Genomic DNA, 24,664 nt, shown 5'->3' on the forward strand with positions numbered 1-24,664 from the left:
CTATTCCTACATTCTTTAGAGCAGGGGTCTGCAAGCTTTCCCTGTAAAGGGCTAGATAGTAAATAATTTAGACTTTGGGTCTGTAAGGTCTCTGTTTCAACTACTCAATTCTGGTTTTGGAGAAAATAAATAAAAATGTATAAAAAGATCACTTTGAAGAGTTTGAAAGAAGCCGAGGGAAAGGGGGTGACAGCATCTCAAGAGGTTGGGAAGAGCCCACACTGAAAGTCACCTTTGACCTGCTGCCTGGCTTTAGCAGCCAGATACCAGAAGGTGGCAGCAGAGAGCTATTCTAGTGGAAGAGACTCCTGTGCTACAAGAAAGGACAGCTGAAGAGCAAAGCATGGAACAGTCAATGCTATGTGTCCAGAGACCCACGTTTAAAGAGAAAATGGGAGGAGACACTAAACATAAATAGATCTAAGCTCAGAATCACGGATGTAGCATCAGTTTGATTTCCAGTGACAGAAGGGGCACTAAGAAAAAAGCTGTAGAATTCATTACATAAGGCATGAGACCACGAACAGAGAGAAACAGACTTTAAAATTAAGAATTAAAATCATAAAGGAAAATTTGGGATTTGTGCAAATAACTGTGCTGGGCTGAATTAGTGGGGCAGGACAGCTCTGGCTGGGCACTGCCAGGGCAGTTTTTGGTGGTCAGAACCCTAATAGACAATACAGGTGGCAGCCCAACTTGGTAATATCCAAACATAAACACAACGATGCTATTTTTATCTTTTTTTTTTAATGAAGGTATATGTGTCTTTTTTTGTAGAAATATTTTTAAATTAAAAAAAAATTAAAGTGAACCCCCAAACCCAGAGATACACATTTTGACTTTTTGGTGTATTCCTTTTTAGGTCCACGGATTAAATATTATCTTTGGTAGAGTCAGCCTAATAAGGTCTTTTTCAGCCACTAAAAAAACAGAACTTCCATTAATTTTTTAAATTCTAAATTAAATGAATTTGCAATTTATCCTTGTACTCATATATTTAGCTACTACTCTATTTCCTAGAAATCTGTGTATTTAAATTTTCCCACTAACTATGTATTCATGCTTTCCATAAACATTTATAGAGTACCTACTTTGTTCTAAGCACTGTTAGGTCTAGCGATGCAGCAGTGTACAAAACAGACAATAATTCTTGTCCTCCTGTAGCATACTTTCTGGCAGTTATTATGTAATTAATTATAAACCTTTAAATATGCATCTTTAAAGTTTTTGTCCATCTTTGTTATCTGGTGACTTTAAGTCATATTTTTAGAAATAATGTTGATGAATTATAGATTATGAATGTATTTAAAATTCTTTACTTACACTGATAAATTACTTTCCAGAAAGGTTCTGTCAATACTAATTTACAGTGAGTTGGAAACTCCAGCAGCTTATGAGAGTCGATATATCAATGTCTTTGCCTTTATCAAATATTAGTTTTCATAGATGTAAAATTGGGATAACATACTCTTTTCTACAAAATTACTGTGAGAGTTGAACATAACACATACAAAGGAGTTCACCCAAGGCAGTATTCGCATTAAGCATTCAACAAACAACTATTACTTTCAGTGTGTTTTTCAGAATCTACACATTTATCAGGAGACAGACATGAGTTAAATGTGTCAGTTATTAAAGACTGTCCAAAAAAGTTAAGGTAGCCAGCCTCCTTCTATGAAGTGTTCTTTACGTTGTTTATTCCTAATACTTTTGAAAATATATTATCTGTCAGGCTCCAAGTTAAATGTTTTATATACAATATTATTTATTTATCACACAAAGGTACAACAGAAGTATTGTTACACTCATTTAAGAGATGAGAAACCTAGGCTCAATATGGGTAAGTAATATTCTCAAAATAAATAATTAGCAGAACCAGGATTTAAATTAATGAAACATTTGACTCCAAAACCTATACTTGATCAACAAAATCACATTTCTCTTTGAAAAGGGAGAAAAAAAAAAACAAAATTCACAGATTGAAATGGAAATGCTGAAGAGCTAATTCATCACCTCTTTTCTGCCAAACAAATCTGTAAGCCAGTAGAATGGAAATGGAAGTTATGTTTTCATGTAGTTTTTGCACCAAGTCAAATAAAGTTTTTTTCTGTCCTCAAATGTTTGCACCATCAACATGCTTTATTTCTATCACATTTTTCAGGTTTATTTACTCCCTCATACATGTGTCAGGAAAATAAACTTTTCTGATACTTAACTAAGGGGATACCCAGCTGCCATCTGAAGGACTTACATCTTAATATACCTTCACACTACTTCTGTTTTATCTGTGCCTTAATGCTTTTTCCCAGCAAACATGTACCACTAATTGGATGCTCCCAATATTACAGTTAATGGCTTCCTTTCACTCAACTTTGACAAAGTATTCTGCCTCTGAATGTAGTAGGGAAGAATCTTAGTAAACTAAAATCAAATGGAACAAACGTAAAAGAGTACAAGATCTAAGTTGTAAATATGTTTCATAGAAAGGGCTAAAGAAGAGTGATTATGCTAGCAATTAAAAGCATAAATGACTCTGAGCTTCTAGGCTGCTTAAACCAGAGGGAAACATGAAACTTTGGAGAATGCCTAATTATTAATAAGAGAAGGAATACAATTTTATCAAGAAAAGTTTTCTCTTAGTTCTGAAATCTAAAGTAAACTAGGTGCATAGATTTTTGACCATCTTGAGCAGTATGACCATATCTCTCATTAGTATGAAAAAACAAGCAGCAATGGTCAATTTTGACCATTACTTTTACCAACCTTTGTTAAAGGCCAAGGATGTAATATCAGCTCATAACTCAATAAAGGCTATTGCACATGGGTCAAAAGTAATATCCTCTAGATTTGACTAGGAAGCATAAATTCTCAAGAATCAAAATGAATAAATTATCAGAATGTCCATTTTATAACCATTTTAAAAATACCACCAGTTTCACCTGGAATTGTGATAGAAGTTGCATAGTGCACAAATCAAATTGTGGCTTATTAAGGTTGTTTTGTTCTGTCCATTGAACAAGATGGACTTGCTCTAAAGAGGCCTGGAGTGGCAGAAATTATGCTCTTCAAGAAAGCTTTTTAGAAGGTTTTGATTTTTACTTTGCTCAAATAAAGGCCCTATAAACTTTGATTCAGAGACGAACAAATAGTATTTGAAGGCAGGGCCAAGATTTTTCTCTAAAAAGGAGTTAAGGGTTGGTTGAAATATTTGAAAAAGAACTCAAGCAAAGTCACAAACTTCTAAACTGTAAAGTTATAGACCATATTACCGTGGCCAAGAACATTCTAAGGACAACACATTGTCTTTTCCTAGCATTAAAAATACTACTCAGCCATAAAAAAGAATGAAATAATTCCATTTGCAGCAACACAGATGGACCTAGAGATTATCATACTAAGTGAAGTAAGTCAGACAGAGAAAGGCAAATATCATATGATATCACTTATATGTGGAATCTAAACCATGACACAAGTGATGAAACAGAAACAGACTCACAGACATAGAAAACAAACTTATGGTTACCAAAGGGGAAAGGAGGTGGGGAGGGATAAATTAGGAGTTTGGGATTAGCAGATACAAACTACTCTATATAAAGTAGATAAACCTCAAGGTCCTACTACTATATAGCACAGGGAACTATTGATACAGTCAATATCCTGTAATAAATCGTAATGGAAAAGAATATGAAAAAATACAAATGTATTTATGTATAAATGAACTACATTTCTGTACAAGAAACTAGCACAACATTGTAAATCAACTATACTTCAATTTAAAAAAAGAGAAAAAATGACCCTTAAACATCTAAACAAACTTTTAAAAAAGGAATCATACACATATATGTATAACAGAATCACTTTGCTGTACACCTGAAACTAACACAGCATTGTTAATCAACTATACTCCAATATAAAATAAAAAGTTATAAAAAAGGAATCATACAATGTCTGTGATCAGACAACAAGGGAATTAAACTAGAAATCCATAACAGAAAGATAACTGGAAAGTCCCTAAATATTTAAAGACTAAAAAGCATACTTTTAAATAATACATGGTCAAGGAATCAATCTCAAGAGAATTTTAAAATATTTTTGACTAAATAAAAATGGGGACGTAATTTATCAAAATTGTGATATGCAGCAAAAGCAGAGCTTAGAAGGAAATTCAAAGCATTGAATGCATATGTTAGAAAAGAAAGATTTAACATCAAAAATCTAAGTTTCCACCTTAGGAAACTATAAAAAGAAGAGCAAATTAAATCCAAAGTCAGCAGAAGAAAAGAAACAGGAGACATAATTACAGGTCCCATGGATATTGTAAGGATAATAAAGGAACACTGTGAAAAACTCTTTGCTGAAAAATTAGATAACCGAGATGAAATGGACCAATTCCTTGAAAGACACAATCTGCCAAAACTCATACAAGAAGAAACAGATGATCTAAATAGGTCTGTTAAAGAAATGGGATCAATACTTAATAACCTTCCAAAATAAAGGCATCAAGCCCAGAGGGGTTTATTAGTGAATTCTACCAAACATTTAGGAAGAAATTATACTAATTCTCTACAATTTCCTTTGGAGGATAGAAGCAGAGGGACTACTTCCTAACTCACTCTATGAAGGCAGCATTACTGTAATACCAAAACCTGACAAAGACATTACAAGAGAAAACTACAGACCAATATCACTCATGAAAATAGATGTAAAAGTCCTCAACAAAATATTAGCAAATCAAATTCAACAATGTGTAAAAAGAATTATACACCATGACTATGCAGGATTTATCCCAGGTATGCAAGGCTAGTACAACATTTGAAAATCAATTAATGTAATCAATTATATCAACAGGCTAATGAGGAAATAATCACACGTTCGTAACAATAAGTACAGAAAAAACATTAGACAATATCCAACATTCATTCGTGGTAAAAACTCTCAATAAGTTAAAATAAAGAGGAACTTCCTCTACTTGATAAAGAATATCTACAAAAAATCTACAGCTACCGTTATAGTCAATGGTGAAAAACTCAAAATTTACCACTAGGGTCAGGTACAAACAAGCAAAGATGTCCCACCTCAACAATCCTTTTCAGTATTGTACTGGAAATCCTTGAAAATGCATTGACAAGAAAAGCAAATTAAAGATATACAGATTGGGAAGGAAGAAAAACTGTCTTTGTTGGTGAATGACACGACTGTCTATGTAAAAATTTGAAACAATTATCAAAAATACTTCTGGAACTAAATAAGCAATTATAGCAATTAACACAAGGTTAATACACAAATATCAATTGTTTTCCTATATAATAAAAATAAACAAGTGTAATTGTAAATTAAAAACACAACATCATTTAAATTAGTACTCCCCTTAATGAAATACTTAGATATAAATCTAACAAAATATGTACAAGAGCCATACAAAAAAACTAAAAAACTCTGATGAAATTAAAAAACTAAATAAATGTAGAGATATTCCATGTTAATGCATAGGCAGACTCAACAATGTTAAGAAGTCAGTTCACCCCAACTTGATCTATAAGTTCAATTTATCCCCTATCAATATCCCAGCAAGTTATTTTGGGAATACTGACAAACTAATTCCAAAGGAGAGGCAAAAGACCCAGAAGAGGCAACACCATATTGAAGAAAAACAAAGATGGAGAGCTGACAACACTCAATATCAAGACATACTACTAAGCTACAGTATTTAAAACAGTGTGGTATTGGCAAAAGAACAGACAAATAGATCAATGGAACAAAACAAAGAGTCCAGAAATAGACCCACAGAAATACAGTCAACTGATCTCTGACAAAGGAACAATGAGTACCTAATGGAGCAAAGAAAGTCTTTTCAACAAATGAGGCTGGAACAACTAGACATCTACATGCAAAAAAACTGAAGCTAGTCACAGACTTTACACCTTTCCCAAAAATTAATTCAAAAAGAATCACAGACCTAATTGTAAAATGCAAAACTACAAAACTCTCAGAAGATAATAACATAGGAGAAAACCTAGATGACCTTGGGTATGGCAATGACTTTTTAGATATAACACCAAAGGCATGATCCATGAAAGAAAGAATTGATAAGCTGGACTTCATTAAAATTAAAACTTCTGCTCTGTGAAAGACAATGTCAAAAGTGAGAAGACAAGACACAGAGCAGGAGAAGGTTTTGCAAAAGACACACCTGATAAAGGGCTGTTATCTAAAATATTATTGAAAAAACCTGAAAACTCAATAGTAAGAAAATAAACCTGATTTAAAATATATCACAGACCTTAATGGACATCTCACCAAAGAAGATATACAATGGCAAATAAGCATATGAAAGATGCTCCTCATCACGTGTCATCAGAGAAATGTAAATTAAAACAACAGTAAGCTAGTTCTACAGACCTATTTCAATGGCCAAAATCGTGACCACTGACAACAACAACTATTGGCGAGGATGTGAAGTAACAGGAACTCTCATGCATTGCTGGTACGAATGCAAAACAGTACAGCCACTCTGGAATCCAGTTTGGTAGTTTCTTACAAAATTAAATATATTCTTATTAAAAGATCCAGCAATCACATTTCTTGGTATTTACCCAAAGGACTTGAAAACTTATATCCACACAAAAACCTGCACATGGATGTTTATAGTGGCTTTATTTTTATTTATTTTTAACATCTTTATTGGAAGATAATTGCTTTACAATGGTGTGTTAGTTTCTGCTTTATAACAAAGTGAATCAGCTATACATATACATACAGCCTCACACCTCCTCCCTCTTGCATCTCCCTCTCATCCTCCCTATCCCATCCCTCTAGGAGGTCACAAAGCTCCGAGCTGATCTCCCTGTGTTATGTGGCTGCTTCCCACTAGCTTTCTATTTTACATTTGGTAGTATATATAAGTACATTACACTCCCTCACTTCGTCCCAGCTTACCCTTCCCCCTCCCCGTATCCTCAAGTCCATTCTCTAGTAGGTCTGCGTTTTTATTCCTCTCTTGCCCCTACGTTCTTCATGACCCTTTTTTGTTTGTTTTTAGATTCAATATATATGTGTTAGCATACGGTATTTGTTTTTCTCTTTCTGACTTACTTCACTCTGTACGACAGACTCTAGGTCCATCCACCTCACTACAAATAACTCAGTTTTTTTCTTTTCATGGCTGAGTAATATTCCACTGTATATATGTGTCACATCTTCTTTATCCATTCATCTGTCGACGGACACTTAGGTTGCTTCCATGTCCTGGTTATTGTAAATAGAGCTGCGATGACATTGTGGTACATGACTCTTTTTGAATTATGGTCTTCTCAGGGTATATGCCCAGTAGTGGGATTGCTGTGTCGTCTGGCAGTTCTATTTTTAGCTTTTTAAGGAACCTCCATACTGTTCTCCATAGTGGCTGCATCAATTTACATTCCCACCAACAGTGCAAGAGGGTTCCCTTTTCTCCACACCCTCTCCAGCATTTATCGTTTGTAGATTTTTCCATGATGGCTATTCTGACTGGTGTGAGGTAATACCACATTGTAGTTTTGATCTGCATCTCTCTAATGATTATTGATGTTGAGCATTCTTTCATGTGTTTGTTGGAAATCTGTATATACTCTTTGGAGAAATGTCTATTTAGGTCTTCTGCCCATTTTTGGATTGGGTTGTTTGTTTTTTGTTATTGAGCTGCATGAGCTGATTGTAAATTTTGGAGATTAATCCTTTGTCAGTTGCTTCATTTGCAAATATTTTCTCCCATTCTGAGGGCTGTCTTTTTGTCTTGTTTATGGTTTCCTTTGCTCTGCAAAAGCTTTTAAGTTTCATTAGGTCCCATTAGTTTATTTTTTATTTCCATTTCTCTAAGAGGTGGGTCAAAAAGATCTTGCTGTGATTTATGTCATAGAGTGTTCTGCCTATGTTTTCCTCTAAGAGTTTTGTAGTGTCTGGCTTTACAGTTAGGTCTTTAATTCATTTTGAGTTTATTTTTGTGTATAGTGTTACAGAGTGTTCTAGTTTCATTCTTTTACATATAGCTGTCCAGTTTTCCCAGGACCAGTTACTGAAGAGGCTGTCTTTTCTCCATTGTATATTCTTGTCTCCTTTATCAAAAATAAGGTGACCATATGTGCGTGGGTTTATCTCTGGGCTTTCTACCATGTTCCATTGATCTACATTTCTGTTTTTGTGCCAGTACCATACTGTCTTGATTACTGTAGCTTTGTATTATAGACTGAAGTCAGGGAGCCTGATTCCTGCAGCTCCATTTTTCTTTCTCAAGGTTGCTTTGGCTATTTGGTGTCTTTTGTGTTTCCATACAAGTTGTGAAATTTTTTGTTCCAGTTCTGTGAAAAATGCCAGTGGTAGTTTGATAGGGATTGCATTGAATCTGTAGATTACTTTGGGTAGTATAGTCATTTTCACAATGTTGATTCTTCCAATCCAAGAACATGGTATATCTCTCCATCTGTTTGTATCATCTTTAATTTCTTGCATCAGTGTCTTATAATTTTCTTCATACAGGTCATTTGTCTCCTTAGGTAGGTTTATTCCTAGGTATTTTATTCTTTTTGTTGCAATGGTAAATGGGAGTGTTTCCTTAATTTCTCTTTCAGATTTTTCATCATTAGTGTATAGGAATGCAAGAGATTTCTGTGCATTAATTTTGTATCCTGCAACTTTACCAAATTCATTGATTAGCTCTAGTAGTTTTATAGTAGAGTCTTTAGGATTCTCTATGCATAGTATCATGTCATCTGCAAACAGTGACAGCTTTACTTCTGCTTTTCCAATTTGGATTCCTTTTATTTCTTTTTCTTCTCTGATTGCTGTGGCTAAAACTTCCAAAACTATGTTGAATAATAGTGGTGATAGTGGGCAACCTTGTGTTCCTGATCTTAGTGGAAATGGTTTCAGTTTTTCACCATTGAGAACGATGTTGGCTGTAGGTTTGTCATATATGGCCTTTATTATATGGAGGTAAGTTCTCTCTATGCCTACTTTCTGGAGGGTTTGCCAATATTTGGAAGCTATCTAGATACTTATCCGTACGTGAATGGATAAACTGTGGTACATCCAGACAACAGAATATTTTTCAGTGCTAAAAAGAAATGAGCTATCAAGTCATGGAAACACATAGAGGAACCTTAAATGTATATTAGTAAGTGAGAAAAACCAATCTGAAAAGGCTACATATTGTATGATTCCAACTATATGACATTCTGGAAAAGGCAAAACTATGGAGTAAAAGATCAGTTGTTGCCATGGTTTGGGGAGTGGGGAGAGGAATGAATAGGCAGAGTATAGAGGAGTTTTAGGGAAGTTAAAATACTCTGTATGATACCATAATGATGGACATATGCCATTATACATTTGTTCAAAATAAAGGCATGTACACAACATCAAGAGTGAACCATAATGTAAAGTATAGACCTTGAGTGATTATGATGTGGCAATGTATGTTCATTGATTGTATCAAATGTACCACTCTGCTGGGGTATGTTGATAATGGGTGAGGCTATGCATGTGTGGAAGCATGGGGATATGGGAAATCTGTGTCCTTCAACTCAATTTTGCTGTGACCCTAATACTGCCCTAAAAAAATAAAGTCTTAAAAATCATCCCTAATATGGTTATTTTGAATTTTTGAACCTGACTCAATCTTTGTTTGTCAGAGTATATGTGTAGTTAGTATCTGACTGACTAGTTTATTCCAAGGCCAGCATCAGAAGACCTTGTCCCCAAAGTCTACACAGCTACCTAAAAGCTAGGCTACTTTGGGCAAATCACTTCACCCCAAAATGAGTGTATTAATAACAACCACACAGAATCATGAACACTAAATTAATTAACATGTATAGAGTCCAGCATATAGTAGGCTTGCAGAAAACTATGTCTTCCTTTCTACTGCCTTCCTTCTTTTCTACTAAGTTTTCACTTAGTTCTAATACCATCATTTTAACCTGGAACCAGAGTGGTTTGATATTTTACTTTTCTACCAGAATTCTGATATGTTCAAGCAAAAATCCTCCAAATTCCTGCAGCTTGAACAGAAATCTTCTACTGAATGTTAAGAAGTACTTAACATCTGATGAAAGCTTTCAAGAATTTTTTTTGTTACAATATCACATTCTCCAGACAATACTGGATGATTTTCTGTTCACACCATAATTGAACACATATTACCGTTTTATTGATTTATCTCCCATCACTATCAGCTAATTTTATCCTAAGACTTGGCTAATCATGTCTTTTCTGAATAGAACAGTTATTGGGATTGAAGGTATGGAAATATTGGGGCAAATCATCTGTAATAGCTGGAATATTCCATAAACTGCTAGATATTTTGATTGTTCAGGGTTGCTTCTAGTTTAAGACTGCCAAAAACTTATTGGGCATTTTATAGAGGCATTTGAAAAAAACATAATTCTGAAAGTCTACTTCTAAGGCTATAAAAGGTTATTTTTCAGATCTAGCTTATAGGTGGTATGGCTCTAATTAATTTCTGGAAGACATGTATTAAGGACTAATTTCAGTATCAACAAATACACAAAATTTTCTGCAAGTAAAACATGATGCCCTGACTGAGAAAATTATATAGATTTTAATTAATTAGACAATGAAAGACAGTGGGTCATTGCAAAGGTAGAAACTACAAACATGAATTACTACAAACCTGAATTGTCTAAGGACTATCTAGAAATTTATTTTTAATTCATTACCACTCTGACGCAGATACACATGTATACATCTAGAAATTTAATGTCCTATATATTCAACTCAGAGATTAGCAGACATGCGTAGCAAAGGGGAATATTTCCTAGATGGAGTAATTTCTTTCTGTTGCTTCCTTCTAGTTATCTCTCAGCCATACAGTAGTTAAAGGACCTGATGAACAATTTCTTCAATTCGGCTTGATCTAGCTAGAAAGACACTTCGCTTTCGGCTGGCAATTTGGGTTGGCAAAGCAAGTATAGTGGAGTCACATCAAATTTGCACTTAACCTACATATTGTAGTTTATGGCATCAGGAAAATTTAGAATAAACAGTTCAATGCAATATCCTTCTTAATAAACTAGTGCCTCAGGTTAGTGAAGCAATATGTCTGAAGAATTAAAGTAGGTTGTGACAGCTATGGGACAAATACATGAATGATACCAAGGGTTTCCTGTCAACTGAATAAATAAAAACATTAAGTGGCCACATCTGTGCATGATGTCTTCACTGATAGTCTCAATGAAAAAAAATTAATTGATGGCCATAGAGCAACACATGTTAATGAAAAATCAAAGCAAATTATAAATGACATCTATAATATTGTTATATATGCTAAACCATGTATATAATCACATTCCTTATATTTCTAAAATAATTTTGAGGTTAATTTTTACTATACATAACTTTTATTATACTGATTTTGAAACATATAAAATATGAACATCCCACTGAATAACCCATGGGAAGGGACATAGGCACAATATACCAAGTCAGTCGGAGAGCTGGACTCAGTATGGGAAGAAAATCCTGGTGTCACAGTACAGAAACATTTACTGGCAGACAATCTACATGTCCTAAATTTAAATAGCACAAGACAAAGTCTTCAGTGAAGATAGTGCTACTACAGGGCTTAAACAGAGAATACAGACTCTGTATTTTACAGATACTTGTATGACCAAAAGTCTTTAATAAAAAAAACGCCAAAGATGGAAGAGGTGCGGATGTGATGTGTGATGGACAGAAGTAGCCTGTTAAAGTGGTCCCCTGGTTTGCGGTAAAACGGAGTTGACTTTGATAGTCCCTATGCCAAGTGGCAGGGAGTGGCTATTTGTCATCTCTCTCACATAGGAATGGATTAGACGCATATGAGCAGTTGTTTTTGCAGCTCTGTGGTCTACTAATTGCTTGGTACCCTGGAATCTAATAACTTGCAGGCCTAATGTAGGTACAGCCTTTTCTTACATTGGTAACTGTGCAAGGGCACTTCCCAGCATCCCTTCTTCCTACCAGAGACAGAACTATTATACGTTAGATATGTAGGATGAGACTGAACCAAGCACCACTCTCTTCTGGTGATCCAGGTAGTTTAAGGTTGGTGATAGAAAAAAGTAGACATGAGTGTTAGTTAGCTACATTGAGCCCCATTTCTCTTCTATTCAGGCTGGACCTCTGAAGAAAAGGGATTTTCTTCTGATTTATCAGAAGGAGTGACTTTTTTGAAAAGACTAATATAGCTTAAATTAAACTCTATCAATATTAAATCGATGAAATTCAGGCTCATTACCCTTTTCATAACTAAGAAGAACACAGAGATACAAACCTTGAATCTTCTTCTCACTTCTGCTGTTTTCTGTTCTAATTCCTCTGTTTTAAATCTGGTTAGGTGGAAAACGGCACCAATGTTATAAGCTTCCTTGTATAGCTGTTTAAGAAAATCTTCATTTTTTGACCTCAGTTGCAACAAAGATTGGATTTCAGACTTGAGCTCTGATTTTTTCCTTATACTGTTAAAAAAATAAAGCAAAAACACTGATATGATTATTCCAAAACAGTATACATTTAATAATAGTAAAAAAGGAACAAGGTCATATTTTATGTTACCAAAAATGCAAAATAAACAGATACTTAATCAAAACTTGATTAGAGAAAATATATCCCAAAATTCCATTTATTTTTCTTCTTCTCCTGATGGCTACCTCTAATCGTCAGGCTGTGCCCAATCTTAGGAGAATAAGTGTACTAATAAGAAAGGCCTGGGGAGCCAAGAGGCTCAAATTTCGGAGCACTCATTTCCTTCTACAGCAACCCATCTTTTCTAATCTTATATAACATTGCTACTAAGAATAATAAAATATAAGAAAACATAAATATTTTTATATATTTTATATATATTTATATATATATATAAAATAAAATATAAGAAACACTCAGCCCATGAAAAAGAGAAACAAAACTCAACAAAGGAAAACTAATAACTAAAACAAAACTCTCAAAAAGAGAACCAATAGCTAAGGGAAAAGAGTTAATAGAGGAAAAAAAGTAAGGCATTATTATCATTATAAAATTTACAAAACCACCGAGAAATATTTACTAAACTCTATGGCAAATTAGTTGTTTCTTGTCCAGATTGTGTAACACCTTTGTTCCAAATACAGATCGAGGCATACGATATAAGAATAAAATACTAAAAAGACATAGCTACAGTCAAAAATGAGGTAACCATGCCTGTAGAATAGAAATGGAACTGGAAAGCAAAGCAGGAGTTGAGGAGAAGCAGGAAGAAACTAGCTGAAGGTATTCCACCAGATGGGTTACCAGGTCAAGGTTCACTACATCACAGCAGGGGTTTGTGTGAGTTGCACTCGTTTGTGAAAGAACCAACTCACTGACAGAGGCTATAGGTTCATACAGAGCTAGGGCATTGGGAAGAGAAGACCCAAAGATCAAGAACTCAACCAATGGGTAAAGAAGGAATCAGAAGGGAAATCAAAAAATATCTTGAAACAAATAAAAATGAAAATACTAAAATACTAAATACTAAAACTTACAGGATACAGCAAAAAGAGTTTTAAGATAGAAGTTTATAATGATAAATGCTTACATTAAGAAATAAAGATCTCAAATAAACCACCTAACTTTATACCTCAAGAACTAGAAAAATAAGAAGAAACTAAGCCTAATGTTAGGAGAAGAAAAGAAAAAACAACAATCAGAGCAAAACAAGTGAAATAAGCCAAAAACAAAAGAAAAGATCATCAACGGAAAGAGGTGTGTTTTTTAAAATATATAAAAATTGGTAAATCTTTAGCTACACTAAGAAAAATATAGAGAACTCAAACAAAATCAGAAATGAAAGGGGTCACACTACAACCTATACCATAAATATAGAAAGAATCAAAGAGACTTATGAGCAATTGTATGCCAAAATTTGGGTAACCTAGAAGAAATGTATACACTCCTAGAAATGTATAATCTGCTGAATCATGAAGAAATAGAAAATATGAACAGACCAATAATAAGAAAATTGAATCAGTAATTAAAAACTTCCAATGAAAAAAAGCTATGACCTGATGGCTTTACTGGTGAATTCTACCAAACATTTGAAGAAGAATTAACACGAACCTTTTCAAACGCTTTCCACAAATTGTAGAGGAGAGAACACTTACAGACTTATTTAATGAGGCCAGCATTACCTTGATACTGAAGCCAGAAAAACAAACTACAAGAAAAGAAAATTATAGGCCAATAACTCTGATGAACACAGATGCAAAAACCTTCAATCAGAATTCAACAGCACATTAAAAAGACCATATACCATGATCAAGTGGGATTCATTCCTGGGATGCTAAGATGGTTCACATATGTAAATAAATAAATGCAATACACCACTTTAACAGAATTAAGGATAAAAACCATATGATCATCTCAATAGGTGCAGAAAAAGCATCTGAAAAATTCTACATCCATTGATGAGCAAAACTCTCCACAAGGTGAATATAGAGGGAATCTACCTCAACATAATCAAGGCCATATATGATGAGCCCACAGCTATAATCATACTCAATGGTGAAAAGCTGAAAGCTTTTTCTCTAAGATCAGCAACAAGATTAAGTGTGCCAACTCTTACCACTTCTATTCAACATAGTACTGGAAGTTTTAGCCAGAGAATTTAGGTAAGAAAAAGAAGTATGCAAATAAGAAAGGAATAATTAAAATTTTCTGTTGGCAGATGACATGGTCTTATATAGAAAATCCTTAAAACTCCACCAAAAAATGTATAATTAAATGAATTCAGTAAACTTGCAAGATACAAAATCAATACATAAAAATCTGTTGCATTTCTATAAACTAACAATGAACTACTTGAAAAAGACATAAAGAAAACAATCCAATTTATAATAGTATCAAAAATAATAAAGTACTCAAGAATAAATTTAACCAAGGAGGTGAAAATTCTGTATATTGACAGCTATAAGACACTGTTGAAAGAAATTAAGGAAGAAAAATAAATGGTAAGATATCCTGTGTTCATGGATTAGAATAATTAATAATGTTAAAAAGGTCATACTACACAAAGTAATCTAGAGATTCAATGCAATCTCTATCAAAATTCTAATCACATTTTTCACAGATACAGGAAAAAAAATCCTAATTCATATGGAACCAAAAAGGGTCCAAAGTAGCTAAAGTAATCTTGAGAAAGAAGGACAAAACTGGAGGTATAACACTTCTTATTTCAAACTATATTACAAAGCTTAGTAATCAAAACACTATGGTACTGGCATAAAAACAGACACATAGGCCAATGCAACAGAATCAATGGCCCAGAAATAAACCCAAGTATATAGAGTCAACTAATCTTTGACAAGGGTGCCAACAACACACAGTGGGGAAAAGATTATCTCGTCAATACATAAATATCCAGGGAAAACTGGGTAGTCACATGCAAAAACAAAAACTGTGCTCCTATCTTGCACCACTCATAAAAATTAACTTGAAATGGATTAAAGACTTAAATGCAAGAATTAAAACTATAAAACTCCTAGAAGGAAACACAGAGAAAAATCTCCTTGACATTGGTTTTGGCAATTATATTTGGCATATGACACCAAAAGCACAGGAAACAAATGCAAAAATCAACAAGTAGAACTATATCAAACTAAAAATCTTCTGCACAGCAAAAGAAATAATTAATAAATTGAAAAGGTAACCTACAGAATGAGAGAAAATATTTGCAAACCATTTATGTAATAAGGGGTTCATGTACAAAATGTGTAAGGAATTTATATAACTCAATAGGTAAAAACAAAATAACCCAATTATAAAAATGGGGAAATGACCTGAGTAGACGTTTTTCCAAAGAAGACATAAAAATGGCTAACAAGTACATGAAAAGGTGCTCAACATTAGTACTCACCAAGGAAATGCAAATCAATGACACAGTGAGGTATCACTTCTCACCAGTTAAGATGGCTTTTATCAAAAAGACAAGAGACAGAAAATGCTCACAAGGGAAGTGGAGAAAAGGGAATCCTTGTATACTGTTCATGGGAATGTAAATTGATACAGCCATTACGAAGCACAGTATAAAGGTTCCTCAAAAAAAAAAAAAAAAAAATCCCACAACTACCATACGATCCAGCAATCCCACTTCTGGTTATATATACAAGGAAACAAAGTTTCAGTTTCTCAAAGAGATGTCTGCAGCATCTGTCCCATGTTCACTGCAGCATCATTCACAATAGTAAGATATGGAAACTACTTAAGTGTCTGTCAATGGATGAATGAACAAAGAAGTTGTGAGATCACTATACATATTGATATATAGTGAAATATTATTCAAGCATGAGAAATAAGGGAATCCTGCCATTTGCAATAAGATGGATGAATCTAGAGGGCATTATGCCAAGTGAAATAAGCCAGACAAAGAAAGACAAATGCTGTCATGATTTCATTTATATGAGGAATCTAAAGAAGAAAAAAACAGAAGTCAAAGAAATACAGAGCAGAATGGTGGTTACCAAGGGCTGACAGGTGGTGAAAATGGGGGAGATAGGGTCAAAGGTACAAGCCTTCAGTTATAAGATGAATAAGCTCTGAGGATCTAATGTACAGTATGATGACTGTAGTTAATAATACTGTATCGCTTACTTGAAATTTGCCGAGTGTAGACCTTAAGACCTCAGCACAAAATTTTTAAAAAAAAGTAACTCTGTGAGGTTACTGATGTGTGGTATTTCACAAAGTTTGTCAAATCATTACATTTCACAGTTTTAATATATACAATTTTGACAATTGTACCTCAATAAAACTGAAAATTTTTTGAAGAAAATAACAGATGGGGGTGTATATAACAAAATTATACCTGAAAAATTTCCAGTACTGAAAACCAACATGGGTCATTAAATTGAAAAGTCCCACTTAGTGGTAAACTGGATATATTACACACACAGAAACACACACACCCCTAGACATGGAATTGTGAAATTTCAGAACTCTGAAATAGGAAGAGAAAATTCCCAAGTTCCCAGAGAGAAAAAATAGATTACCAACAAAGAAATGATATCCAAATGTCGTCAGATGTCGTATCAAGCAAAACTAAATGAAATATGGATAAGTTTAGAGATTTAATGTACAACATGATGACTATAATTAATAATAGTAATTAATAATAATTAAATACTGGAAATTTGCTAAGATAGTATATTTCAGGTGCTCTCATCACACACCCACATAAAAGGTAACTGCATGAGATATGTTAATTAGCTTGAGGTAATCATTTCACTATGAATATTCAAATCATCATGATGTACACCTTAAATATGTACAATAGTTTAAAAACTAAATGAAAGAAAAACTGAAAAATATCTTCAAATTAATGAGAAAAAATAACTTTGGATCTAGAATATGATACTTCGAGAAAATTCTTGTTTGAATGGGTTGAATAGAAAATGAAGTATGAGTTCAGGGGAACAGGAGCGCTTATTTGCATAAGATTTGTTATAAAGAACAGAAGGACAGAGCTGGGATGCAGGTCTGCGTTTTATCTTGTGTTTGCTTCTTTCCAAGCTGAGCAATATTAGGCAATGTTCATACACTATTAAAAGAGAAATAATAATGATTCATGGGAAAGAGGAGAAAATTGTAGGTGCAAAGCCCCTGTGTAAGAGACAACAGCATCTACTTGGCAAGTGCATGGGTAATGAGCAGAAGGGCCTTCCATTATTATACCAGAATGTGTGAAGACAGATGCAAATAGACTGGTAAGAGAAAAAGGTAATTCTCATTTATTGCATCTGTGTTCTCTATGAATTATATGGGAAGATTATTAAAGTGAGGGTGATGTGGGCATTAGGATTGAAGAGAGTAAGAAGATATGAAACAGTTGTCAGAAAAACTGAACTGTCTAGACATTTCTTGGTAGTGCTGAATGTCACTTGAGACTTATAGCCATAAAATTTAAGTTCTACTCAGGGGCAAATGTATTCCAATGCTAAAGAAGCTTAAATATTAGGGCCTCTAACTGATCCCCAGCCCTTATACAGTCCTTTGAGTGTTCCTAACAGTTTTCACATGGCCATATGTTTTTGTAAAGTTTGCAAAAATGAGATATTTTAACCACAATGACTATTTTCTTTTTCTAATATAATGTATCTTCTGTCAAGTGACATTAAAATGGCTGTGGGCATTCTGTATTCATGATCTTATGTTCTTTTTTTCATAAAAAGACCTCACATTCTATAACCTTTAAGGCCCATCAAACCAGGATCCCCCCATGATGACAGAAATTAGCGCACTCATGTTTTCCTTTAGCCACAATCAGAGGTTAGGATAGTCGCTTAATTCAATGATAGGGCTTTTCAAGTCATAAAAACAAGGTTTTGAAAGTTATTTAAATGAATGCTTATTTTGATCAAATATAAGTAGGTTCTGTAAGAAAGGAAGGAAGGACAAGAAGGGGAATATACAAATATAGTAGGCATGATAGATTGGTCATCTTAAAGGGTCAAATAATCGTTAGAGTGACAGTACTAGGAGAGTAAGTAAGCTGGAGAGAGAGGTGTTGGTTGTCAGAGAGTAGACTCTTAAAACTGAGATCAGCAGGTAACTCCAATATTGGAAATGACAAGATATAGGTAAAACTGTCATAGAGGGTGGTTGGTGTGAGGTGGAAGACAAGATTATTAGGAATGTATAGGTCTAAGAACTAAGAATCCAATTTCTTGCATGTACTGAATACACACCAAATTCAGGTTTTGATCGCTTCTGAAGAGGGAGAGAATAGAAACAGGAAGGGAGATTTATTTGCAAGATTTTAATTCCTTTTTAAGAAAAGTCTAAACTAGACTAACACATTGCTGAGTAGCTATTTTGAATGGTGCATATACCATTGTCTCTTTTAATATCTGCAAAATTAAAAAATAAAAGCAAAATAGTTTAAGAATTTTCATTCAAAGGTTTGCTGTCAAAGGTTTACTGTATTTTTTTTTTTTTTAAATCATAGTCTATATCTATACTCCTATGAAGTAACTCAAATTAACAGGCTGGTAAGATATAGCTAAATAAATATAAAAATACAGTACCCTATGGATTCAATCTAAGGATTCCAGGGTATTTAACAACTTCAATAATATTCTAATTGCCATCTCTACAAATAAATCACCATCCTGTTAACTCTTGATAAACACATTTCATAAAATATACCAGTATGTCTTTATGGTGTTCAATAGGTTTTTTGCTCATTTCCCTCGATTATCAACCCCATCTTTGGATCACTGCAGTTACAATGGCATGGTCTTGCTTGAGGTACAGCAGAGCATTAGAAGTAGATATTCAGAATATTTTACAGAGCTTAAATGTTAAGAAAATGGCTATATAGAAATTCATACCACACAGTTAACTTCAGCAAACTAAATTCAAACTAATCAGTTTCAAATCATCTTAAACAAGTTCATTTTCCCTGACTTAGGTCGCTTAAGCCTGCCTATCATGTGAATAAGCAATCAAGTGAAATTATGTGCTCAAGTCAAATGTCCCAAATGTAAAAGGTCCATTGCAAATGGATGCTTATTTAAAAGACAAAATTATTAAATTATACACTGCTACTGCAAGGTAAGTAATCATATATCATCACCATCACCCAAAGGTCCTGCAAATATTTGTTATGCACATAGTACTGAACAAATTTTGTTAAGTATGGCATCTTTTTTTTAACGTTGCCATTTTTAAAATGAACTATATATGAACAATAGATCATATACTGAATTAATTATGTAATTTATTCAAATAGTATAAGAGTTGGGAATGGCATCAAATGGTGAGACGGTGGATACAACAGTACAAACTGGGGGAAGTTTCATGCGCGTATTCACTAGATGTATGAGTGCCAATGATTTGCATTAAGAACTTTCTTACTATTATTTTTGAACTTAAGGAAATAAAAGGAAGCTGGGACTAAGGGGAAGGTGATTCACATAAATGGTCGAATAAAAAAGAAAAATCAAAGAAGAGTGTAAAAACAACAGAGCTCTTTTGAGAAAAGCAATGGCTATAGCCAAATAAAGAGATGCAGAATTGAATAAAGCAATAAGCTTGACTTTTTTTTTGAAGTAGTTAGTAAATGTGTCCAGAGCCTGCTGTAACACGTCAGAAATAGGAACCAAGACTTGCCAGTGGAAGAGGAGAGGCAATGTTACTAAGAAGAACATAAATTTTGGAGTCAGAGAGACCTACATTCAAATCCTGATTGCTCCTTATGTAATAGGGGGGTATTGAGGATAATATACACTGTGCTTGCATACATTGAGTAAGGTAGTAATAATCAATACGACCCTTTTTGTAGAGAGGGGAAAATAAGTTACCATGACGAGAAGCACCTCGGAAGAGTTAATGTCTGAGTTATTGTATGAATGATTTAAAAAACAAGTGATTTAATAGTGTTTTTTTTAATTAAAAAGTGTTTAACAGTATGGATCTTCATTATAGTGCTATCTGGTTAAATGAGATGAAAGACAATGAGAGAAAAAAATACAAATATAAGAAAAGGTAAATAACCATTAATATTGCTGTGGAGCAGAAAAAGCACAGATAGATGTGCTATCAGAACATATAGCAGAGAGAATAGAAGCGCAGACACTGAAGCAAAAAAAGACACAAGGTTAAAAAATGTTTATATTCAGCTCTCATTTGTTCATTAAGATATTTATTTAACACGTATTGAGAAAGACACAGACACCCACGCACATGCAGACACACACAATGCCTGCCAGCAAGGAGCTCAGCTGAGAGGAGACAACAAATAAGCAAGCCAACAGTAACTGTACCTAGTGTGATAAGTGCTAGGAGAGAGTTAACCAGGGAGAGTTACTTAATGGATACTTGTTGAGCACTGATTACATGTGAAGTGCTACCCTAAGTGATTGGGGTACAAAGATGAATTAAAACAAAGGTTGCCAGTTTATATTCTCATGAAAGAAAAAAAAAGAGACATGAAAAAGATATTCCTCTGCAATCCTAAGTACAATAATGGAAGAAGCAGAAAAAGCAGTTAATACCACCTTGGTTTGTAGAGAGGGGAAAATAAGTTACCACGAGGAGAAGCATCTGGGAAGAGTTAATGTCTGAGCTATTGTATGAATGTTCAATTAACCATATTTAAAAAACGAAGCCAAAAAAAAAAGAAGAGGAGGAGGAGGAGAAGGAGGGGGTGGGGGAAGGAAAAAAAGGGAAGCAGAGGAAACTAGAGACAAAGACTGCAAAGACTGAAGCTTAAAACAATATGAGTTTGAATATGTAACCATTTTAATAGGCTAGAACATTAAAAAATCATGGAAGGGAGTAGTAAGAGATGTCTGGAGCTGTGAAGGTGACAGATTACTGTTTCTAATTTATCAGTCTGGAAGCTTTATCCTATAGCTGGTAGGGAGCCTCTGAAAATTTTTAAAGCTTTTGAAAGTAAATAATAATTCATCCTTTGTAGATAAATTGTACCAGTGATGCTCTATATGCTGAATCTGAGGGCTCACACTTGGAATGAGGTAGACCAGTTGGAAGCCTATTTAATATTCCAATTAAGAGACAACTAGGACCTGGTTCATTTCATTGGTAATTGAAACAGACAGAAAGGAAAGCACCTACTGGAGACCAACATCTAAAAGACAGACTTAACAGAAGTTGGTAAGATGTTGGCTGTAAGATGGTAGAGAGGGATAATAGGATGATGCCTGAAACAACCTACTTGATAGATAACGGTGTCAAGATGTGATGTTGGGGGAGAGGGTAGATATTCAAAATGATACTATCAGGAGAAATAAAGGATGTGGGTAGAAATTAAAAAGTAAAGTAAAAATATGATACATGTTAAAATAATGAGAGTAGGTAACATTCCTGTGATAGGGAGTAGATCAAGAATGCAAATGGGCTGTGTTTAGAATTCTGAGCTAATCTATCAGGGGACCAGCAGAGATAAACGAGGGTTCCTAGAAAGAACAGCTTCAGAAAGTTAAAGGAAGAATCAAGAGCGTGGGATTTTGAACCTCAAAAAGAGAAAGCCACAAATGCTTGGGTCACATAAAGAAAAAAAAAGCCATGCAACAAGACTAAAAAATATCCTCCCTTAGGAAGGGAGGTCCCAAACCTTACCTCGTCCAACTACCACTAAAATGATGTCTTTAAAAGAGAAATCTGACCATACGAGATTTTTAGTGGATTTCCATACTCTTCAGCAGATTCCAAACCCCTTAAAATGATTCATTACCTGACATTTAGTTCCCTACCTTCAATATCTGTCCCTGCCTGCCTGCCACACAAAAACACATGTGTACGAATTCATGCACGTGGGTGCGTGCACACACACACATATACACAAACACAAGTTAGGTAAAGCACTTGCTCTGAGCTCCAGCTACACAGTCAAAAGTACAGCTCTGTGAACTCACCACACTCTTACCTGTGCCCTAAGATAATTTCAGTTTTAATGTTAGATCTACTATTAACGATTATTATTATTAGACTAACATGTTAATAAGCATATTTGAGTGTCCACTAAAGGCCATTTAAACTGAAGTCAAATTAAATTCCAAAAGATGACATAAGAAAAATCCTGAATCAAAATATAGAAAATCAGGTTTCAAATGCCAGCTGTGCTAGCTGTGGGAATTAGGTTAGCTATTTTGCCTCTCTGAATCCTAAATTCTTTATTTCTTCCTTGGAAGCACACAATAATTGTTTAGAGAAAGTAGAATTCAAGAGAGGATGTATAAATATTCCACCTCCTTAGTGATCAGAGAAATGGAGTTTGAAACAGTATTGAGAATATATTTTTTCATTTACTGTATTGCAATAGATTTTTTTTAAAACAGTAGTAGTACTTAATGTTAGCATAAGTGCATCACAAAACAAGCTCATGAACTGCTCAGCTTCAATAAGTGGTATATTTCTGGAAAGCAGTTTTAGAGAGGGGTTAGAAATTTTAAAATATTATAGCCAATCTACTTCTATAAATCTACTTAAAAATTTTAAACAGCAATGATGCTAAGATTTCTGAACATAATATATGTACTTACAGTAAGTCATAAAAATAAAAACCTGAATATAAAAATTAGAGTAATCCTGGCAAAAATCAAGGTTCACTAATATAACAGACTTTTGTACAGATATTTAAATGATGTATTTGAAATTTGTATAACAATGTGACAAAAAATTCAATTATGGGAATAAAATCAGAACACACGTTCATCAAGAATGAAAAAATCAGTAATATATTAACAGTATCACCTCTATCTATTGACATGATGTTAGGTTTTCAATCTGTTTTTGAACATTTTACACTTTCTTTTCTACACTAAATATGCATTATAATCAAAGGGATAAAAAGATCATACAAGATACTTTTGCTCTGAATGCCCTGGAAATTTGATAAAATGGAGCTTGAATATCATGGTTTGGGAAACGAAAAAAAAAGTCTGGGCATATCCAAGGACACAAATTGCAAAATAGAACCGCTTTCAAAAATATGAGGATGCAAATGATTAACTCAACTTTATCCTAGGACTCAAAGATTTTCCACAAATGGTTTCCAGAAGAAAATGGACAACACACAGTAAAGATAGCCAAGAGCACAGGGAAAAGAGACAGCAAAAGCATCAGCTAGAAGAATTATATACAGAAGTAGATTACAAAGACTACAGGTATTTACATTATTGGATACAGATTATAAAATATTCATACTATGTTTAAGCAGTAAAAGATAAGCTTTAAGTATTTGCATCAAACAGGGAATCATAAAATGACTTAGAAGATTTGGAAGAAAAACAAATGAAATTTGGAAATGAGTAATTATTTTTGCATCTATCTGTCTATTTTCTTTCTCTCTCTCTCTCTCTCTATCTATCCATCCATCCACCCTAGTAAGAGACTTGAAAAAACAAGATGAATGGCTGATTATGTGCTCACATATTGCCTCTGTCCTTTGTTTTCTCTTCCTTTGGAACATCACGTAGGTATGGGGCAGATGTGACTCTTGCCTGCACATCTCTTAATCTCTCCTTCATGTTACAAACTTTTCACTAATTCTCTGTTCAGCACTGTGTAATCTGCTGCTAAAATCATCCATTTAATTTTTAGTTTCAAGTACAAATTGAGAAAAAAAAATAAGTGACATCTTAAGATGTTATCTGAACAAGCATAATGCATACTATGGAAATCCTCTACAACCAGGGTTGCTACATTCCCGTTGCCTGTGATAGACTGTACTAGTGTTCCCAATTGTTCATTATCTCTCTTTTTAACAGGATTAGACTTCCCACCCAGTTGACATTGGGCCTGGCCATATGACTTGCTTTGTTCAGTGGAGTGTGAGCAGGAGTAACATTTATCATCCTGTGGAAGCTACAGAGCCACTGAGTTATCTCACTAATGCACTTGTGCTACCAGAGCAACATGCCCTAGAAAGATTCCATCCTTCACCCTGCATCTGAGAAGTAGAAATTACATGAATCACACACACAGCAGACACAGCGAAGCTGCAGTACCAAGTAGAAATAAACCTTTATACCACTAAGACTTGGCAGGTACTCATTGGTGCTGGATAATGTAATAAAATGTAACTCTCACACTCTTCCTTTTCTCCAGAGCTGTCTCGTCATTAGCTTACCCACTCTTCAGATTTTTCTTCGCCTCT

General features: G+C 34.1%; 1 protein-coding gene across 1 annotated transcript in view; it reads right to left on the reverse strand.

The window, feature by feature from the left end:
- The window catches only part of CCDC178 (coiled-coil domain containing 178), a 362,657-nt gene that overhangs the window by 251,025 nt on the left and 86,968 nt on the right, over positions 1-24,664 (reverse strand). The window contains exon 12 of the mRNA XM_019930330.2: positions 12,305-12,488. Coding sequence (XP_019785889.1) covers positions 12,305-12,488 — 184 coding nt within the window. The remainder of the gene's footprint in view (positions 1-12,304; positions 12,489-24,664) is intronic.

This window comes from Tursiops truncatus, chromosome 13 (assembly GCF_011762595.2).
Source record: "Tursiops truncatus isolate mTurTru1 chromosome 13, mTurTru1.mat.Y, whole genome shotgun sequence".
Classification (NCBI taxonomy): Eukaryota; Metazoa; Chordata; class Mammalia; order Artiodactyla; family Delphinidae; genus Tursiops; species Tursiops truncatus.